Raw genomic sequence first — 23,088 nt, 5'->3', positions numbered from 1 at the left:
CAAACTTATTCTTAAATTTTATCATTGATTCCAGATTTGTGGTTTCAAATCCTCCTAGAGGTTTTCATTTCTGACATTTGACCATATACTCTCAATGATGCTAAGCATACTTTTTACTGAAACTATTATTTTCCTGGTTTCAATAAAGCAGTAATAAAAATATGCATTTTGGAAATCAATCTAATTAGTCATCCCAATTCTGAAATAATTCTCTCCTTTCAGTTTCTTTGCTAAATTTTACTTAAGCTAACAATGATTTTTCCAATTAGAGATTCAACAGGGAAAAGAACACCATTAAAATGTGAACAGTCACTGATCTAAATTAAAGGTAGCTCTCACAGCTAAAAACCAATTACTTGTATTTAAATAATAAACTTGCATTCCCACACTACTGTTTCAAGTTATCCTGTGAATACTTTAAAAACAATAAAGAAAAGCCCATTCAAGTTTATAAATGTAAAATCAATTGGGTGGTAAGGAGTCTAAGGCTTTCAGTTATAATACTACTTAAATAATACTAAATTCTTATTTTATATACTACAAATATTTGCAGTAACAAAGTCACAAATCTCAAACTACAAAACACAGCACAATTAAAGTTTTTCAAAAGCACTCTTCCCCCAATGGTTTTTTTTTTTTTTTTTTTTTTTTTTTTACCATTAAGCCATAGATCTCAGAAGAACTCCGGACATTTGGGAGAATTTCCATTGGAATACCAAAAAATCTGAAAAAGAGTAAGTTTGGGTACTTTAACACTGCTCTAAATAAACACCTAGAAACATTTATATGTAATTAAAGGTAAATTTTTTGTACCAGGGTTCGAACTCATGGCCTTGCGCTTGCCAGGCAGGCACTTATGCCGCTGACATAAATCCCCAGCCCAAAGGTAAAAATAATTAGAAAATGGATAATAATAATGTAATAATTAGAAAATGGATACATTTGAGTAGAGTTAAAAAAGAGTAGTAAATATAGGAACCAGTAAAACATAGTCGATTGTTGGATAATTAACATTCTAACTTCATGGAATCAAATCAATCAAAATTTAAAAGCACACATGGAAACCAAAGTACTTTTCAGAAAAAAAAAAGATCCATGGAGAATAATCTGTCCTGTTTATTATATATGTAGTAATAGTCTCTCTTAAAAAAAAAAACCTATAAAACAAAGACTTGCATGCATAGTTGAAATATCAACAGTTAAATTTTGGTCCCCCAGTGACATCTGAAAATAGTAAGATTTAGGTTATAAATAACATACAGAGGAAGCTATACTTAGTGCAAGACACAACTCACTCGCAGAGCTCTTTATCCCATTCCAAAGAATGAATGTTGAAAAGCATTGTCCTACTTGCATTTGTTACATCCGTACAGTGAACCCCTCCATTGACTCCTCCTGTTAAACTCTAGACAAAATAAAGGAGAGGTTCAATTTGTACTTCTTTCCAACTTAATTTACTTACTATTAAGGGTCAGAAACAGTAGAGAGTACTAAAGCTGAAGAATAGAACATTTCAATTATTTGGTTTTCCAGTTTTTAGCAATTTCTAATAGAAATAAAATGTGAGCTACAAATGTAAAATTTTCTAGCAGCTATATTAAAAACACAAATAAGTGAAACTAGTTTTAATAAATGCTTTTATATCAAAATATCATTTAAAAATGTAAGCACCATACAATTATTACTGAGGCATTTTAATTTTTTTTTGTATTAAGTTTTTGAAAATCAGTGTGAAGTTAATACAGTATATCTCAATTCTGACTGATTGCAATCAAGTACTCATAGCCACATATGAGATTAGTAGTTCCTGGATTAGGACAATTCTAGTTAATCAGTGCTCAAACAAACAAAAAATCAGCTATGTTTTCATCTTGTTTTTGGAAAATTCAATCTCTTTAAATTTGGCCAGGTGAAAGAAATGCAAATGTTTGCCTCTTAAGGCTTTTAGAGAAGTCTGTGCTGTTAATGCGTGCGTGTGCGTGCGTGCGTGCGTGCGTGCGTGCGTGCGTGCGTGTGTGTGTGTGTGTGTGTGTGTGTGTGTGTGTTTTCCAACAACTGACAATGGGCTATGAAGCACATGTCCTGAAAGCAGAAAGCAGAGTTTTAAACTCCCTACATTATCAACCTACTATCACAACTGGAAACAATGCTGCCTGCCTTTGGGTGGAAGCAATAAGAGGTAAGAAATTAACTAAATTAGCCCAGCGTGGTGGCTCAGGCCTGTAATCCCAGCACTTGGAAGGCTGAGGCAGGAGGATCCTTGTAAGTTCGAGACCAGCCTGGGCTACAAAGTGAGCTCAAGGCCAGCCTGAACTGCATAGTGAGACCCTGTCTGAAAGAAAAAGACAAAAAAAGAGAAATGAACTAAGTTCAATAAATGATATGCCATGTGGCTCAGCCAAATTATATCTCTTTCAGTCTCCTGCAGCTGTCCTACATCCTGCTTGATTTGCTCAAGGCAATAGCCAGGTATTTATTTAACTATACCTGGCACACAGGAAAACTTGCCACAAACATAAAGCACAAACTTCCCTGATCAAATACAGGGAAGGGTAAAAAAATTACCTCTTTCTGGAAGTGGTTCTAGAAAAACCACTCTGTGGAAGTGAGAACAGGGGGGACAATATTCCTTTGAAGTTCTCATGAATGTTGAAAAAAATTCATCGCATACTTACTAAAGTATTTACAAATTAAATTATATGTCTGGAATTTGCATTAAAATTATCTGTGGAAATAAAGATTATGTGAGTGCAGCTGAAACAAAATTGGCCCATAGGTTGATGATCACTGCACCTGGTTCAGTGCTGGAGACGTTTATTATACTATTCCCTCTACTCTTAGAAATTCTGGAAAATGTCCATAGTAAAAATAACAGCAAGACAGAGGCAGCGACAGGCACAAAGAACTACAGACCACTTAATTTTAAGATAAGTCTTGAAAATACTTAAAAAGTTTATTTTTACTCACTCGTGTTCAGCATAGGCAAAAGGACTATTTAACAGAAATTACCACTATCATTTAGTTCCCCATTATGGATTATTATACAAGAGACAGCTATGTAATGTTTAAAGCAAATGATAAAAGTACCATAAAAGTAGCCTAGGTGTTTTATCATATTAAGTAGTCATTTCTTCTAAGAAATGGCTAGTGGAGAAGTATATGGTAAGCAAGAGAGACAAAGGCAACATCAATTGTTTATTCTAAAAGTAATACATATGAGGTATAGTTTTGATAATTATCCTACACTTTCAGTGACACAAAGTGAAAAAAAAATAAAGAGGAAGTAGGCAAAAGTGTCTCTTAAATGGAGACCGTTATATTCTGCTATCTTCTGAGAGGTTTTTCTCAACAATGTTGCTACTTAATGTTTGAATTACTGGTAGAAAATGTCAGGCAAAGAATTCTAAGCAATTTCAGAAAAAGTTCTCCATATATCCTCCAGAATTCTACATACATAATATGCAAACATACCCAAATAAGCCATGAATCAATGGTCCCAAAAAGAGCTCTATTTTCTTCAACAGCCTTTTGCACTTTTCTCACATTGTCAAGGAGCCAGCGAAGTTTCACTGCACTGAAGTAAGTGCTAAGTGGAAGGCCTGTCTTGGACTAAAACAGGAAATTCAGTCAGCAAATTAAATCTGTAACAGTTGAAAACCAAACCTCCAAACCCAAAGAACTCAAAATTGAAAAAAAAAAAAAACACTGTTTAATGGTTGTAAAGGTAATCTCATAGTATTATGAATGACACTGTATTCCTATCTCATGACACATATTCATGCATAAATATCAGAGTAATTGTTTGCAGTTCAAAGAGCATCCATATAACATGAAGGAAAATTAAATGATACAACATCTTGTGATTAAATAGTGACAATGGTGATGTTAACATTTACAAACAATTTCTACCATATGTAGCCTCAAACTCTGTAGTTTATATTTCATGAAATTGATAAGCTATTCACAAGCAAAGAGTATGTCAAATCATAAACTGATAACTGTATCACACAAACACATAAGTAACACATTAATAGTCAGTGGAGACTAAAGTAGAGCTCAAAGACATGCCAGATTAAAGCCACAGAGTTGCTCTAAGGAAGTGTATGACTAAGTGTCATCAAATACATCAAACAGAAGGAATTTGGATGGAAAAAATGCTAAAGGATAGAAACAAAACATATAGGAACTTATCAATCTTTGAGAATGGGTCAGGCCCAACTCTTTTCTGTCTGTATACTAAATAACAAATTTATGTATAAAGGATACTTAAAGCTGAGTAGTTAAGCACAATGTAGCATTGTACTCTTCTATGTAATCCTAACTACTTTTGGGAAGCCGAGGCAGGAAGATTGCACATTTGAGGACAGCCTGGACAGTTTAATGAGATGCTATCTCAAATTTTTAAACTAAACAAAAATGTCAGTGGAAGAGCACTTGCCTAGCATACATGAGGCTCTGGGTTCAAGCTCCAGCATCATAAAAACTATATATAAATAAATAAATAAATAAATAAATAAATAAAAAGAAGGCTAAGTGTTTAAAAAACACATACATGAAAATAATACAACTGCTTTTCCTTCCTCTGATACTTATTCTCATTTATCACCTAACAGCAGAAAGTGATACCTTTTTCTTTCTTGACTCACGGCTTATAAGAAAACTCAAACCACAGTATCTAATACTTAAATGCAATATGTAAATTAATAATCTCAACTAAAAGTTTTCTAGTTTTCCTAAGGGAAAAAAGAATTGATGCTCAGAAATAATGAAAGAAAATAACTTACAGAAATATTATTTGACTTGAAGGACCAAGGGTCATTCCACAGGATGTCCTGGGAAGATGCCACAATACAGTGAGGTAGTAACACAGTATCTTATGTTAAAGATACAGTTAGAAGGTGTAAAAGTTGCTTTAAGTGGCATTTGGGAGAAAAGCATGCATCTCTGAAGCAACAGACAGCTGAAGTTAAGCAGGGTGACAAAGGAACAGAACAGGAAATGGACAAAGGTTTATTCAGGACAAGCCTGAAGTTACTTCGGCAGGGGGAAGAGACAAGGAATGGTTTACTAGGTTGCTGCAATTAATGGGGTTTGAATCCTAGCTTCAAATCTAAGAATCAAAAGAAAATATCAAAAGCATCCAAAACAACATACCAAAGGCATAAAAAGGAGATAAGCAAACAACAGTATAAGGGAACTTCTTTTTGGATACCAGAAAAACCTGGCCTTGATGTTGCTAAGAAAAAGGTTTCATTGATTTCAAAAATTCTCTGTCCCTTCATTTATCTGAAGAGACTTTTATATAAAGACTGAATACTAGGTAATTTTTATTAGCTCTCATCATATGAATATATTACAAAGGATGTTCAATAAAGGGCTAAAAGATATACTTTTTCTGTTCTTGAACCCAGATGTCTAAACTCTCAAAAGCATTATTTTCAGTGGGCAACTGGAAACAGCAGGGATGGATTCTTTTGACTTATAGAAAGCACTCCTTAGAGAGTATGGTTTAAACCCCTAAGACACAGTTTAATACCCTGAGTAATACTTAAAGTATTACTACTCCAACCTACCACAGGAAGAGAAAAACAACAAGGTCAAGGCTTGATTAGACCTCAGTTGTCTGCAGGAAATATTATATGAACTGTATCAAATAACTATTCTGCCATAAATGCAAGGCCCAGGTAGTCTTTTTAGTGAAATCTGTAAAGTCCTTTTTTAAAATAAACATTCTTGTAGTATACTTTTGAAGAGATCTCTTACCTTAACAAAGTTATTATTTCCTGGAATTCTTTTACTAAGATTCTCAACGGTAGACTGGGTTCTTAGATCAAGCCACACTATAGACCAAAATATAATAATATACATGAAAAACTTCGTAAAAATAAGAACTTAATGAAATTACTGTCAAGGATAGGACACTGATTAGTTTCCATAAGCAATTAAAATGCTATAGCTTTTATAAGACAGAAATTAGAAAATTAGAAATGAATGGGGATAATGTTAGAAGAGAATAAATTTATAGGGAGAATTTAAAGCTTTTGTGCAAAATTACAGACCATGTTAGGAAATAATACAAACCTTCATGCTCTTATTTTGTTCGTTTTTTTCTAACAGGAAAAACAACTATGAATATTTGGAATATAGATTCTTTAAAGCATATTCAAGTACTGAAAGGACCTAACAGCTAGGCAGGCTGATTGGCAGTACAAATGCATAAGGCCAATGCAAACTGTGTATTTTAGAAAACTTGGCAGCAATCTGTGACAAAAGCAGAAGGCCTAACCTTATTAGTGAAGGAACAAAGTATGTATGAAATGCTTATTCATGTTAAAATCTTTGACAATGTACAAGATCTAAAATTCAGGAAATATTTTAAAAAGTCACCATTTTCTATGCTTTGTTATAGAAAAAAATCTCCATTTTAGTGGATCACCAAATTGCCCTTATTAGACAGTATTTGTTTTCCTTCATGACAGAAGGCTTGAGGAAGAGAAATTATTAAATAGTACACAAAGCAATGTTGGGAAGCAACCAATATCAATCCACTGAGCTTTATTTGTGAGATTTAATTTTTGTACTTAACTTTAACAACTTTTGATCTATGCATGGTCACTTCATATTTTTAGGACACTCGTTGTGCTCAGATGCCTCCTGAAAAAAATCAGACTCACATTCTCTTTTAAAGGGCTCCAAGGACAACAGGCCTGCCCACTACACATTTGAATGCTTACAGTTATTATCTAATTTCCTTCACTCATAACTACATTATTCTGCTCTATTCATTTAAAATTAATTCTTTCCTGTAATGAATTGTTAAAAATTCTTTCTAATTATTTAAACAATCATTTCCCTTGAGGGCCCTGCTGCTTTACTTTGACAGTGGCTATTTCCCATTAGATTTAAATCAAGTACTTCAGGAAACAACACTATTTTCTATAGGTATAAAACACAGCAAGAGAAATATACATCACAGCCAAAAAAATAAGAAGAAAAGGAGAAAACCATGAAAATATATGGCCTTTAGATGAGATCTGCATTTGCTGTCCAACATATACTCCTCTTACATCTGGAAGGAGTACTTCAAATTCTCTTTAGGAGATCAACTCTCCTTCATCTCAGCATGTGTTCTGCCCGAGATTTGACTGCCTGTCCCCAGGTTCTGTGTAGGATCTGGACTCCAACCATTGATTCAAAAGAGAATATGTGGTCAAATATGCCAAGTGAGAAAGCCTGGCAGTGTGTGACTTAGGTCTGCTTACCTCCTGAAGGGAGATCTGAATCTACCACATCAGAAACTATTGCAGAAAAGATCAATCTGAGGGAGAACCAGGTGATACCGTGTGAGTACAGAAGTCAAATAGCACCTACACTAAGCTACTCTTGGATGGCTGGTGCCACTCAATGAAAGAATTTTCTTGTTTCTTCATTAAGAGTTGAGTTTTCTAATATTTATACTGTAACTGACATACACCACTAGTGACATCATTATGGAGGTGGCACGATATCCCATGCCTAGAGAACCAAAGAATCCACTTTTTTTTTTTTTTTTTTGGTGGTACCGGGGATCGAACTCATGACCCTGGGCCTGCCAGGCAGGCACTTTTGCCACTGAGCTAAATCCCCAGCCCCGAGAATCCACTTTTGAAACAGTGGCAATACCATATGACTATGGAAAACAGTGAACCTTCCTTATAGTCAAGCAACTTTAGCAGGTGTTATTGGTTTAACAAGAACGAACTGGAAAAAGTGAAATAATTCAAACTATGAGTTTGTAAATCAATTTATTGAGTTTTGATAACCGTATACTTTACCAAGTATAATAGAATTCGAATGGTAAATATTAAAGTTCAACAGCCGGGTGTGGTGGCTCACACCTGTAATCCCAGCATTTGGGAGGCTGAGATGGGAGGATCATTGCGAGTTCAAGACCAGCCTAGGCTACAAATTGAGCTCAAGGCCAGCCTGAACTGCATAGAGAGACCCCATCTCAAAAAAGAGAAAAAAATATTAAAGTTTAGTGTACTTGGCAAGATAAATACTATTATCCTTTTTTTGAAGTCCTGCAAGGTCTTCAGTGTACGTTTTATTGGTCTTATTCTGTAGTTTTGATCAATTCTATCATATCTGATGATATAGACCACTCTAAAAATAGCAAGAGGCACAATGGTTACCACTTTTGATCACCTGGTATTCTATTTTTGCATCATGTGCTATGCCCACCCTTCTGTTCTAACTGACTCTGTTTTGCTTAGTCACATTTGGTTTTATTCTCTTCAAAAAAAGTAATAAGAATTGTGGGAGTAATAAAACCCAAAAAGTCTAAATGTTATTGTAAAAAAGAGGAAAGGAAGGTGGACTAAGGGATATAACCGCAGGTATGTTCAAGGGTGTAGGATGGAAAACCATATTACTGAGCTTTTGTTGGATCATTGAACAGAACTGTCTCCAATTTCATTGTATGAATGTCTAGTTTGTATGCTTTAATTTTGTAATTTGGACAACTGTTCCTGGGAAGATAATATGTAACCTATTAACTGGTGATTCCTTACTGTATATTTTTTTTCTTGAAATACTGTATTATTTGTACCTTTTTACTGCTTTGTTTTATGTCCTTTCTTTTTTTCTCTTTAAATAAAAAAAGATAAAATACTGATGGATGTGAGGATAATCTGGCTGCAACATCTGTCACCCCACTGATGGCCTGGGTTGATTCAGCTGAGCTGGCTGTCTAGGCACCTGTCCCCTTACTCCCTCACCTCTCCATGTACATCTCTATTGAAGCTGCATGCTTGGTTGAAGAGGACAACCACCCAATAGAGGAGAACCATTTCCTTGACCAAAGGTACACAAGTAGCTGCACTCCCCAGCGAGAACCTCCAAACAAGCTCTGAAGATAAATATAGATTTATGAACCTTGGCTTAGTTATGTGGGTTTGTTGAGTTAAAAAAGTAAAATATATATATTTTTAGCAAGGGACATGAACAAATACATTTGATAGTCACTGCTCCAGGCTTTTTGTTTAATGTCTTAAACCTAGATGAAGATGTCTTAAGGGATACACATTTACTAGGAAGCTTAAAGATGAATTACATTTCCCAAAATTCTGGAATAGTAAGTCTGGGAGACGGACTCATAAAATCAACTTTCAAATAAGCATTCCACTTTAAGAAATACAGCAGTGGTTCTTATCTAAAAATTGTATCAGCACCACCTAGAAAACTTCATAATCACATACCCAGGCCCTACCCTGTAGAATTTTGGTTACAGGTCTAAGCAAGGCCTGAGCTTCTAAACTTTTGTTAAAAGTATTTCAAGTTATCTAATTTAATATTAAAATCTGAAAGTCTCTTTTGTAAGTCTTGTTCTTTAGGATACTAGATGTGTTTCAATCCGTTATTTATTTATTTAGGTACTGTGGATAGAACTCCCAACCTAGCACTTGAGAGGCAGGCACTTATGTTGTTGAGCTATATTCCCAGCTCAATCATTCATTGAAAAAAAAAAAAAAAACCCTAAAAACTGAAGATCAAGAGGCTTCCTGAGTCCTTGTGGCTCTGTGAGTCTATTACTTTTCTCCTCATTTGAAACATCTAACAACAGTGGCATCCAGAGAAATCTTCTCCACAAAGAATCAAAACACTGGATGTGAAATTATGAAACCATAGTTTTATATTGGCTTTGCCATCAAAGAGCTTTATGACTTATGCAAGTCATTTTACCCTTCTTGGCTCTTATATTTTCCTAAATATGAAAATAAGGACCTTGGATTAGATGATCTCCAAATCCCTTCTCCTCCAGTATCCCATGATCACAAAAGGCTGTTAAAATATTTATCTTGTTTTCTTAGCTAAAGACTTTAAGTCAATTAGAATACACAGAATTAGTAAAAACTACTAAAGATAAAAATGTCAGTGGTTGACAGACTACAAAGCAATTCACAAATACTCAAAATTAATGAATTAAGAACAAAAAAATTAGAAAACTCATTAAAGAAACTAAGATAACACAATTAGATTTGCAGAATAAGAGACCAAAAGCCAAAGAGAAGAAAGACCCCAAGCTGGAAGACTAAGCCCCTTGAATAGGTAATTTCTTAGAACAATCAAAAGAAGTGACAGATTTAGATCTGGTAGCAGCAGTCAATTTCCCCCAACATGTCTGGGTTGGAAGGTTGGGAAGTGAGCAGTAGCCAGGACACCAATACCTGAGGAAGTACCAGCAGCTGGAACTGAGGAGCCAGAGGAAACAACGGCAACTGGAACTGAAGTGCCAGGAGAAACTGGAGCAGCTGGAGCATTAGGAGAAATAATGGCATTTCATGCTAGAGATGGCCAGGTTCAAGGTCTATGCACTCTTGCTGACCACTTAGGTATTGGTAGCTCACTTGAGCAAGTTTATCAGAACGAACATTTTCTACACCATGGGAGTGTAGGAAAAGAAGAGACAAGGAATAGTAAGGAAACACAGGAGGTCCAGTCTGAATGTCTGCTTCAATAATATTTCCATTTGATGAAGAACAGGCAAACATTTTCTTCTTCAGGATAGCTCTTTTCCTATCTGGCAACATACATGCATTCTAGTTAGAAAAGTGGCTCAGTTACTTACTGAGCACTGAATTGAAATGATGCATGATATATACATTTATTGAGGGAGCACATCCCTGGGGGATGTGAGACAGGAATGCTAAACAGCATGCCACCATGTTTGTTGTAGTCATCATCTGCTGTAAGATATGAAAGGGCTGCTTTGAGAAATCATGACCCCAGGCAACACTTTCCTAGTAGGATGGTTGGAGGGAAAGGCCCCCTCCATAGAAGTGATCAGCAATTACTAACTTCCAAAAGGATTAGGGGAAAACTTTAAAAGGAAAATAGATGCTATGGAGTCCAGGACACTATACAGCCTGTTTCTAGAAGGTATATCCATCATCTGGATCAAGTAAATGGAATGAAGTGGCCTAGACAATCAAATGAATAGGCTAAAATTTTGTGGATGACCAGAAACCCATTTGTATTAAAGTCACATCTGTTATATATCTGATTGACTCAGTCTGTTCTGGAAAAAGAAGTTTTAAGAATGAACAGAAATGTAGTTGCCTCATTCCCCACCGATTGAAGTTAGTTTAATGATGTACTAATAGTCCAGAAGGCGGCATTATTTTCAGACTATTTAGAATAATAAACATCCATATATTCATTATGTATCACAAACATGTACTAATAAAAATAATAAAGTAAAAAGGCTAATAAATCTACAAATTTGCATGATTTTGAAGTTATAACAAGGATAAAGCATCTAAGAAACAAAAGAAAAATTAAAAGCATACACACAGACACACACAATCCACTAGAGAGCATCTAAATTATTTCCAGTTTTGGCTAGAAACAAAGGCAAACAGTAAATCTCCTCTGAGATTTAATAAGTCCAGAGGAAGCTGGGGCTCCAGGTTATGGAATGAATATATCCTAAGTAAGCAGTACTGACAGTTACAGTGTTTTTAGGTTGTTTTCCTCAATAATGTAATAACAAAAACATATGTAACTACTACATCTTACCATTCACCAAAGTTAAGCTATTAATTAAACTGAGTAAGAAGTCATTTACAATGGAATAGAGATTATATTAATGATTGCCCCTCATGTGATGACATTTTCAGAAACAGGTGCCCCTCCCTCTAAAAAATGGTGCGGGGGAAGCAGAAGAAAGTTAAAACTTTAATATGGCCACTTTGAAAACCAATACAGAGTTTTTGAAAAAACCTGAAAATAGAACTACTGTTTGATCCAGCTATACTATTTCTTGATATATGCTAAAAGGAATTAAAGTCCCCATACCATAGGGATACCTGAATACCCATTTTTTATGACAGAAAAAGTTACGTAACAATGGCCAAGATATAGAACCAGTCTAGGTGAATGGATAATGAAAATGTGGTATATTTACAAAATGGAGTATTAGTCAACAATACAAAAAAATATCCTTTGCAGAAAAATGGATGTATCTGGCCATCCACTGAGTAAAATAAGCCAGACTCAGAAAGACAAATATCACATAACCTCTCTAATCTGTGGTATCTTAAAAAGATGATGAATAGATGAAAAACTATCACTAGATAAGAGAAAGGAAGAAGCAGGAGAGACGATGTAACAGCGGACAAGAATACAATCAAAATACTTTATACACACTTAAAATTTCCCCCCAAATGTGAAACCCGTGGGAAGGGTGAAGAGTTATGATAGAGAAAAAGGATTAACATGTATTTTATGAATATGTACAAATTTGCCAAAATAAAATAAAACTCATTAACTTATATAATCAATATATACTACTAAAAAGTAGAATAAAATGCATGGTAAAATATTTAAAAACAAAACCCCAAAGGATCCTGACCATAATTTTCAGCCCCAGAAAAAAGTGTAATGTGTTAAGCGAAAACATCTTGATGACAGAAACTGAGGACTGGGAGAATAAACCTAGAAAAATATTTGAGGTTTCAAAGCTGAAATTTAAATCAGTTTCTTTTTATTTAAACTACCTGGTGTTGAAGAAATCAATCACTGAAAAATACAGCAGTTATTTTTTTACTCAGAATTCAAGTAGCTGTAAGTCATTCAAAGAACTGTGTAATAAAAGACTTGAATTTTTCCTGTATTAGATGTGTTTCTTGTATACAGCTTACAGTTGGATTTGTTTTTGAACCAACCTACTAATCTGTGTCTTCTGATTGGTGAACTGAGTCCATTTACATTAATAGTTATAATTGATGGATATTGACATTCCTGTCATTTTATTATTTACTGGTATTTGTTTTGCTTTATTTGCCTTCTACTTAATTGCCACACCTACCTGATACATTCATTCAACTGGACCTTTTGACATTGCTAGCTTCATTGTCTCTGAATTTTGTTTTATTTTTTCATAAAGCAGGAAGTGTTTATATTTTCTTAATATCTTTTTGTATTAAAATAAGACTTGGAAAATCAAAACTAAAGTTTGATAAAGCTAATTTCATGAAAGTAAAAAAAAATTGCACTCCAAAGGAACAATAAAATACATGCATCATAATTAAGGCCAAATGTGTTAGTGGTTTAAGTGGCTGGCTATCTATGGCTTCTTTTGCTCATTCTTTGAAACTCAATTCAATTCTAAAAAATTTGAGTTCAATGTTCCTTCAGACCTCTTAACTTTTTAAGACAGGTTAATCATTAGTTTCCATTAACCAGTATGTTAGAGGGGAAAAAAGCAGGGACAAGAATGACCAATGTTAAAGCTTTAACATTCTCTATAAAGAGATTTATGTGAGGAACCAGGTACAGTGATATATGGCTGTAATCTCAGCACTCAAGAGGCTGAGGCAGGAGGATGCCATGAGTTCCAGGCCTCCCTGGGCTACATACTGCGTTAAAGGACTGCCTAAACTACATACAGAGTGAGTTCCTGTCTCAAAAAAATTAACCAAAACCAAACCCAAAACATAACAAAAAAGTTATGGACCAGGGGATATAGCTCAGTGGCACAGCATCTGCCTGGCAAGCGCGAGGCCCTGAAATTGATTCTGGGAAACTAAAAAAGAGTGATGTGTTACAGGGAACCTGAAATCCAACATCTTGGAAAAACTATTTGCAAAACCATTTGAAAACAGTGCAAGGGACACAGATTCTGAGTTTGACTTAAGAAGGTGGAGGAGGAAGAGGAAGAGGAGGAAGAGGGAGGAGAAGGAGAAAAAAAGATGAGCTGAGAGTGGTGGCACACACCCACAATCCCAGCAGTCTGGAAGCTAAAGCAGGAGGCTGAGGAAGGAGTATTGCCATAAGTTCAAGGCCAACCTATACTATATAGTGAGTACAAGTCCAGTCTGACCATGCATACAGCTCTAATGCAGTGAAGAGCGACCCAACCTAGTCAATAAGAGGAAAATACTTGGGCAACCCTAGTTGGGGCAAAGCATTTTGCTGGTAGCCTCAATACAAGGAATGTATGTGAATATCACTGATTTAAGCCTTCCTTCACCCTTCACTTGAAATTTGTGGGTAGTTTTGTGCTTCTTTATTAGTATAGTATACAGTTTAAATTTCAAGCCCTTTTGAATAATACTTAAAAGACATCAGAGTATAAAGAACACTAATAAAAGCTGGATTCAGAAGACAAAGGCTTAATATAGAACTGGGTGGAGGGAGCACTTTGCAAAACTATTTGTAAAGATAATACTAACATGTATCTCATCCCAGGAACAAGAAAGTAACTAACAAAAATTTTGGACCAAAGAAGTGGGGTTTCTGCTGTCACTGTATCTGACCATGGGGCTTAAGAAGTTGGAACTGGTTTGCAGGAGCAGTTTGGAAATCTTTGGAGATGCTGGTTAGAGAAAGCCCTAGAATGCTATAAGCTGAATTTGATGGGACACTCTACTAAGCATTTAGAAGACCAGAATGCTGATGGAAATGCATTTAGTAAAAGCCAGGCTCAGATGGTTGATATTCACGACTCCACTAGCAGTTGGCCTAAGGGCTATGTATGCTCCATTTTGGGAGAAAATTTGTCTACATTTTGCCCATGTCCTGAGATATTATGGGAGAGTCAGACTAGTGACAGCAGATTAATTAATCTGGTGGAGAAAATTTCAAGGCATTCCAACCTTCAGACTGTGGCATGGTATTTCTCAGTGCTGTCAAGCCAGATTTATAGTAAGAAATCAGGAGCAAAATATCCATTTGAAAAGTTTTCAGTTTCACCAGAAAGGAAGTACCTGTAAAGTTACGAACCCAGAGAGCTTGGTGGTTGAAAAGATTAGCATTAAAAAGTAGCCAACAGTTTGTATCAGGACAACAGGAAATATGGCTTAAAGGCATTTCAAGAATCAGGGGGACACTACCCTTTGTGGGCTCAAAGGTGAAAACTGTAAGCTTTCATTTGAAGAGTGCCTCAGGGTGCCCTGGTTATTCAAGACCCCACAGAGAAATGTTTTCCTGAGTTCTGCCATCCAGGTACTCATAGCCTGCTGCATCCCTGGTATCTGTCTCTGTTCAAGCTGGCAGCAGACACTGGCATGATCTACATGGAACTGGATTTGCAGACATGTGGAATCCAACAGTCATAGTGTCACTGGAGCCTTCCACTCAGATTTCAGAAGAAGGCCTGAAAGGCCAGGAAGTGTGTCCCTGTCTTGTTTTGTTTTATGTGTGTGTTAATTTTTGATAGAAAATTAGACACTGTATATGAAAAAACTATAGAGACATCACGACACTCTTGATGATATTGTTTTCCTCCAAAAAGGATTTATTTCCATTTCTGAAAGAAAGTTAGGCTACTTATATTAGCAATCTCAAATAATCTTAATCCAAAGAATCATATTGAATCTGGGCTTCATTACCTGAGTAGACTGGTGTAATTCCATTTTATCTTACTTTTAGACTTGGCCCTTTACAGTGTCGATGCAAAGACTAGGCTGAACACCCACTCTAATCTTTGGCAATCTCTTACCCTACTTTTTCTTCCCTATCTTCATTCATGAACCTATGCAAATGCTACTTAAGCCCTTCAGATCATTTTTTAAGAACCTACGGATGGATATCTCTACTGGATAAGCAATACCAAATGCCAGACTTCAGTCTCTGTGATTTCCTTCTTTATTGGATTTTGCTCCCTTAAGTTATCATTGCCCTGGTAGCCTCCTAGTCTTTCAGAATTTTGTTACATTTTTCTAGCTGTTCTTAATATACCAGTGTGTTTAAAACACTTAGGCTGGGTACAGTGGTGCACGCCTGTAATCCTAGCACTCGGGAGGCTGAGGCAGGAGGACTGTTCTGAGTTCGGAGACCTGCCTGGAATACAAAGGGAGCTCAAGGCCTGCTTGAATTGCATAGCAAGACCCTGTCTCAAAAAGACAATAATAAATAAATAAATATAAAAATAAACCACTCTTTATCCCAAGGTGCCCTTGTTACCAAGTCTACATTACTATGCATGACTTTCAGTGTGTCCTCAGCAACCCCTATATGTACAAATTACAACACACACTTTGGGGTTGGAGACTGTATGTTCAAACTGTGGCTTTATTTCAACTTCAAGCTGCATGACAGTGGACATGTTATAGGGCTTTTCCATAATTAGAAGAAGACAAGTAAAGCCTGTATCACAGGGTTTTTTGAGATTATATATTTTGGATAAACCATTTAGTACAATCTCACACTAATAGCAGTTAGTACACAACAAGTATTATCACTGCTAGTTCACTAAAAATAATAAACCAGCAGCTAGGTATTGAAATATACTCCTGTACCCCTAAGTTATGAAGGAGGCAGGACAGGAGAATTACAAGTTCAAGGCCGGCCTGAGAATCCTACTGAAACCTTACCTCAGAATAAAATTTAAAAGTGTTGAGGATGGGACTTCCGGGAGAACATGGCGGACAGATAACAACAACTACCAGAGGCTCTCTGAAAGACTCGGCTCAGAAGCCAGGAATGGTGCGGACTAAGGAGACATAAGCAGGTGGAGATATGCTTCGCTGACTCAGGAACGAACTGGGCTGAGAGAAGCCAACTTAGAATGCAGTCCTGGTGCTAAAACAGGAACAGAAAAGACTCGGTGTGGAGGCTGGAACCGCGCCATTGTAAGCCGCGATTTGGGTTTCCCGCCGCGCGGCGGCTGGCTGCCTTTACAGTGGCTCGGCAAGGAGAGAGACGCGCAGAAGCTCTGAGAACGGCAATCTGCGAACGGCAGGGAGGCGTGCACTGACTTGTGGTGAGGTGAGTGAGAGAAACTGACACTCTACCACAGTTTGACTCCAGCAGAGGACTTTCTGGGCCCGAGCAGTCCTGCGGGAGCAGGGCGCGGTGGCGACTCCTGCCACACATCCCCCTCTCGGGCGGGATTGGTGAAAAGTGCCTGGCCTGCCTGACGCTGCCGGCGGACCTGGTAGGCTGTCCCAACCCAGATCCCAGAGCCTGACGGTGGCCGGGAGGGGAGACGCGTAGGCTGCCTGGTCCGTAACTCCCTGGTGCGCAGCGGTGAGCGGGAACACCTAGCTGGCGCAATTCGATCAGGCTGTGGCTGACTGGGAGAGAAGCTGGGCCTCTTATATAAGCTTGCATATATAAGGAACAGAGAAGAAGAGGCAGCATGGGAAGAGGCAGCAACAAGAAAGGCTCCTCGGCCCCCAATTCTGAGAAACAGGCAATAGCAGACACCGCACCAATACACATAAGGCACCATATAGAGAGCCTCATAGACCAATTCAGGAATGAAGTTATCAATGACCTGAAGCTAGAAGTATACAGAATAGTTAGAGAAATGCTAAGTACCACCCAAGAAAAAACAGGTGGTGGAATGGAAGAACAGAAAAAAAGGGGAGAATTGTTTGATGGAGAAAACAGAGAAAGCATAGAATACGTGAAGCAGGTTCAAAGGGACTACCAAGATACTAAGAAGTCTATAGAAGACTGGCATAACAGCTTGAAAGAAACTAAGGACAGACTATCTGAACTGGAGGGCAGACTTGTAATATGGGAGAATGAAATGAAAAACTTCTTAAAAATAACAAAGAAACAAACAGCAATAATACAAAGACAAGAAGATGATAAGAGGATCCATAACTTAAGGATTAAGAACATAAAAGAAGAAGTAGGGACACAAACAAGTGAACTACAAAAGCTACTCACAGAAATAATCCAGGAGAATTTTCCTAATTTAGCAAAGGGTAAAGATACTCAGATGTATGAGGCATACAGGACCCCAGCTACCTACAACCCAAACAGAGAAACACCCAGGCATATAATAATAAAAATTCCAGAAATTCAATACAAGAACAGAATATTAAAAGCTGTAAGAGACAAGAAACAGACCACTTACAAGGGAACACCCATCAGAATTACAGCAGATTTCTCTGCACAAACCATCAAATCACGAAGAGCATGGGGGGAAATAATTCAAGCTTTGAAAGATAATAATCTCCAGCCAAGATTGAGATATCCTGCACAACTGTCCCTGGAAATTGATGGAAAAACAAGGTGCTTCCAGGATAAAGAGGAACTGGGGGAATTTGCAACCACCAATTCAACTCTACAGAGAGTATTGCAGGATATTCTAAAAAAAGAAAAATACAAAGAATCCAGAAATAATGGCAGAGAGGCCACAGCGAATGGAGCAGAGAACAAAATGAAGAAGACAAACTGACAGCTACTGACAGAAAAAGAGCTTAACAGAAACGAGGCAGAGAAGATTGGATGATAGGAACAGCTATTTTGGAGAAAATGACATCTTAATAGGTAATACTGATTTAGTATCATCTTGTTTTGAAGTCTCATCTAGCTTTTGTCCTTCTGTCTCCAATGGTCTAAATAGGCTGTATCTTATTGGATTTTATTATGTATGATAGTATAAGCAAAAACCTTTTAAAGACAAGGAGATTATACAGAAACCATTGTTCATTTTCTGTTAGTCGATTCTAAATACTCTGTAATGCTGTCATTCTCTTGAATGGTTTTACATTGTTTTGATATACTTAATGCTACAGTATATGAAGTTGTACTCAAGGATTTCAAAGAAAGAAACAATATGGTAACTACTTTTAGGTTAGGATTATCTGGTGGTGAAACACTATTCTGCTTAAATGGTTATGCTTTGATCTGCGCTGTTTCGTTGTTATGCCCTCTTTTATCTCAATCTCCACTCCCTTATTTACTTTTTTATCTTTATCCTTTTAATTAAAGAAAAAAAATAGCAGGATATATTATAGTAACCCACTTTGACTTTTCATTACCTTGATTTAAAGCCCTGTATTACTCTCACCATCTGGTTTTTAACTGATGTTCCCCTATTCTGTTTTGCTGGATAGTATCAGGTTCGAAAGTTTAGGCATCAGCTGTGAAGATAATGAGATTCATTATGACGCCCATTCTTGTTGACTTTTATCTACTTTTGAAGACCTACAATGTCTCCAATGTTTTGGTTTTGTCGGTTTTATTCTTTACTGTTTTGTTCAATTGTATTATAACTAATGATATAGGCAATTCTATTAGAGATAGCAGGAGGCATTATGGTAACCATTGTTGATCACCTTGTATTATGTTTTTACATTATCTATAATGTCCACCCTTTTGACTTGACCGATTCTGTTCTGTTATGTCACATTTGGTTTTACTCTCTTCCAAAAAAGTAATAAGAACCGTGGGAGCAATGAAACCCAAAATGTGTAATAGTCATGGTACAAAAGAGAGGAAAAGAAAGTGCTCCAAACTATATAACTGCATGTATATTTAAGTGTATAAGATAGAAAATGATATCACAGAGTTTTATTGGATCAATGAACAGAACTGTTTGCAGTATCATTGATGGAATGTCCACTTTACAAGCTTTAATTTTGTGACTTGAACAATTATTTCTAAGATGACAATATGTAATCCATTAACTAGTGATTTCCTACTGTTCATTTTTTTTCTGTAAATCTGTATAACTTGTACCCTTTCCCTGCTTTTTTTTTCTTTTCTCCTTAAATAAAATTTAAAAAAAAAAAAAAAGAAAAAAAAAAAGTGTTGAGGATGAAGCTATACTCTGAAGTTCTTAGCTAGCAACATAAGGCCTTGGGTTCAATCTCCAACACCAAAAATAAATAAGTCAACCAACACTCAAATCTGATTAATTACTTTTGTGAACTATATATACACATTTTTACGCCAGTATCCTTCAATTCTTCCTTTGTCTAATGTAATCCAACACATACTTTAAGGTCCAAATGAAGTTTAAACTCCACAATGACAGCTATGTCAAAAATTTAAAATCTTGACATAGATTTGTTCTAGTTCCTATTCAGCTTAGCAGTACACTATTGTCAACTGTGTCCTAAATTGTTAGACTCTATCAAAACTAGATTATAAAATGCTCATGAAAATTCATATTTACATATTTTACAATGCTGAGAGCAATATCAAATACATAAGAGGTTCTCAAATCATATATGTAGCTCAGTATAGAAAAAGTTCTTCATGTATGTTAGGTATATTTGAATTGATACTCTAAAATACACAGAATAGGAGCAGTACAGAGGGATTCTGGTGGAAGAAAAATGAATGAACAATACCACCATTTGGGGATATTTACTTAAATTTTTCCCTATAGAGGTAACAGCTTAGCTCAATGGTAGAATGGTTATCTTATCTAGTATATGTGAAGCCTTGGGTTTGATTCCCAGTACGTTAAAAAGAAAAAAATTCTTTACCGTATTTATAACTTCAACCAACCTAATAATCTAGCTGGGCATGGTGCCACACACCTGTAATCCCAGCACTCCTCAAGGCTGAAGCAAGATCACAAATTTAAGCCTAGCCTGCAATTTAGCAAGACTCTGTCCCAAAATAAAAATTAAAATAAAATGGCTGGGTATGGTAGTGCATGCCTGTAATGCTAGCACTCACGAGACGGAGGTGGGAGGATTGCCCCAAGTTCAAGGCCAGCCTGAACTACACAATGAGTCTCTGTCCCCCCAAAAAATTAAAATTAAAATGACTTGGAAGTGATTCAGTATGAAGACCCTGGGTTCAGTCCCCAATACCACACACACACACACACACACACACTCCAAAGTTCCGTTTTTATAATTTAAAATTTATAAATTATGTTGCCTAGCTATCCATTTAAACACAGTCTTAATTTTTCATATAGAAGCAAGGCTCAATTGACACAATTTTGAATTCTACATCTCCACTCAGTCCCTCAAGGGGTTTAGTCCAGATATTTGCCTTAAACAGCTTCCTCCTGGTGAATAACTCTCTAAAAGACAACTACTATATACAGCCAACTTGACTGGCCCCTCTCACCCCATGCAGACTATGCAGATGTCAATGACCACCTTTCAGTTTCAAGTGACACCCTGAAACTTGTGCTTGCTTTACAATTCTTTGCACGAAATCCATTTGGATAACACTCTGACCCCAATAAAGAGGTTGTCTGTAGGTCTCTACCAGCCTGCACCATCTAATTTCTATGTATGTGGCATTTAGACATGCTATGTAACCCCCAAAGACCTGAAAGTAACAAAAATCTTTATTTCCACATTATTTTCTCTAATCATTGAAGGAGTACTTCTCATTTTAAAGACCCTAAATTACAACAACAAGAAAAATGCCTTAAGTAGTTCAAGAAGTTAGCTAAAATTAATCTCTCAAGAAGCAATGGCTCATGCCTGTTATCTTAACTACTCAGGAGGCTGAAGCAGGAGGATGGCAAGTAGTTCAAGCCCAACATGGACAACTTAGTGAAACCTTGCCTTATAATAAAGCCCTATATTCAATCCCTATTACAGAAAGCAGGTTCGAGCCCTGCCTTGGTGATGTAGCAAGAACTTGTTTCAAAATAAAAAAGAGCTGGGGATGCAGTTCATTGTGAAGCCTTTGGGTTGAATCCCTAGTACTACAAAAACAAACAAACAAATACAGAACACGTGTTACATGTTTCCTTACAATACAATAACATTTAGATAATTTTATAAAGATGATTATAATGAATTCATGCTATTCTTACAATGCACCTTTTCCACAGTTTCTGCTTTGATCTTATCTTCTTCTAATCAATGTAAAATAACTATATTTCTAAAATAACTACAAAGTAAAAGTAGCTTATTCTAGCTGACAGTGGTGCACCTTTGTAGTCCTAGCACTTTGGAGTCCTAAGTTGAAGGGTCACTGGAATCCCAGCCTTAAAAAAAAATAAATAAAAGAAAAGCTCATTTTGTAAATAACCTCAATGCTGACAATTTCTAGCCCCATTTTCTACTCCACAACCTGGTATTTCACTGATAAGTAATCATGCTTTGGAGCCAGACATAGTGGTACTAGTAACCCCAGCTACAAGGGAGGTGGAGGCAGGAAGATTGCAAGTCTGAGGTGCCTGGGTAACAAGATTTGCCTTAAAATTTTAAAATGAGCTGGTGACATAGCTCAGTGTTAGAGCACTTGCCTAGCATGTACCAAAGGCCAAGGGTTCAATCCTCAATGTGAAAAATTCCTTTAATAATTATAAATTTACAACACAATTTTCTTTTTAGGGAGTGACAATATAATTTAGTGCTCAACAATTGTCATGTTCTAAGAATGATCCTCAAAAACATCCATGATCATTTAAACCAAGATGTGATACCTAAAAGTAGTAAGTATGATCTGGGTTTGGTGGGTGCAGGCTTATAATCCCAGTACCCTGGAAGGCTGAGGCAGGAAGACAGGAACTGGGAACACAGCTTGAAAGCAATTTAGCAAATTAGCAAGACCCTGTCTCAAAACAAAAAAAGAAGAAAAGGGTTGCAGACATAGGTCAGTGTGAAGGTCCTGGGTTTAATTTCTAGTACCCAAAAAGAAAGTAGTATGTATGAGATTTCGAGTCTTTTTAATCCCTGCCAAAACAGCCAAATTAGCAGAAGCATCCAAAATTCCAGACAGGCACTGTGCCACTCAGCTATAACTCTGTCAATGTCAAAATTCTAGTATTTCATTCTTATGACCTCAGAAAAGTAATTCAATTTTTTAGATGGAAAGAATACACAATACTGTATAGACAGATGATGGGACACCTGCAATTATGATTTTTCTTTTGCTTTTTAATTCTTTAGAAGACATCAATAAGCAGTACATTAGCTATTGCTATTCTCTTATTCTTGATGAAATTTTGGCATTTTTGAGGATAGAAGGAAATAAGATCTCTTTTCAATGTCCGAAACACAGGGATTATTAACAGCCGTCCACATTCTTTTGTGCATAAAGCAAATAATTAGCAAAAGGAGAGAGAACAGGAGAGAATTCATTCAATATGTGAATAAATATGGTGGTCTAAAAGTTATAAATATACAACAGTTAATTGCTTAGATGACTCCTCTGCTCATCCCACTAGATTATGGAAAGATGACAATGTACTTTTTAGCAGCATATATTTGCGTGACCACACCTGCAAGAGACCTGAGGTCCTGTACTGAACTTCCATGCATGATGGCTTACCCACAGCGTTGTAGAGAGGCTCTCCAGTCAACTTGTCCCAGACTACAGTGGTTTCTCTCTGGTTGCTGACACCAATAGCTTTGAAGAGAAAGATAAAGAGAAGAG

The 23,088-nt window shown here is 36.5% G+C and overlaps 1 protein-coding gene across 11 annotated transcripts in view; it reads right to left on the bottom strand.

Moving 5' to 3' along the window:
* Positions 1-23,088, bottom strand: part of Gk (glycerol kinase) — a 117,487-nt gene that overhangs the window by 73,350 nt on the left and 21,049 nt on the right. For 4 of the 11 annotated variants that reach the window (XM_063242821.1, XM_063242822.1, XM_023562859.1 and 1 more), the window contains exons 4-10: positions 22,984-23,061; positions 10,209-10,292; positions 5,764-5,840; positions 4,785-4,832; positions 3,472-3,609; positions 1,296-1,405; positions 658-724 (exon numbers count right to left, since the gene is read on the bottom strand). In XM_063242821.1, the coding sequence (XP_063098891.1) occupies positions 658-724; positions 1,296-1,405; positions 3,472-3,609; positions 4,785-4,832; positions 5,764-5,840; positions 10,209-10,292; positions 22,984-23,061 (602 nt within the window). The remainder of the gene's footprint in view (positions 1-657; positions 725-1,295; positions 1,406-3,471; positions 3,610-4,784; positions 4,833-5,763; positions 5,841-10,208; positions 10,293-22,983; positions 23,062-23,088) is intronic. The other 7 variants (XM_063242826.1, XM_063242828.1, XM_003464737.4 and 4 more) reach the window with 3 other exon arrangements.

Source organism: Cavia porcellus, unplaced genomic scaffold, assembly GCF_034190915.1.
Source record: "Cavia porcellus strain 051 isolate PalLab524CR breed Dunkin Hartley unplaced genomic scaffold, mCavPor4.1 scaffold_33, whole genome shotgun sequence".
Classification (NCBI taxonomy): Eukaryota; Metazoa; Chordata; class Mammalia; order Rodentia; family Caviidae; genus Cavia; species Cavia porcellus.
Note: the sequence above shows the minus strand (reverse complement) of the source record. Positions and strands in the feature narration are given on the sequence as shown.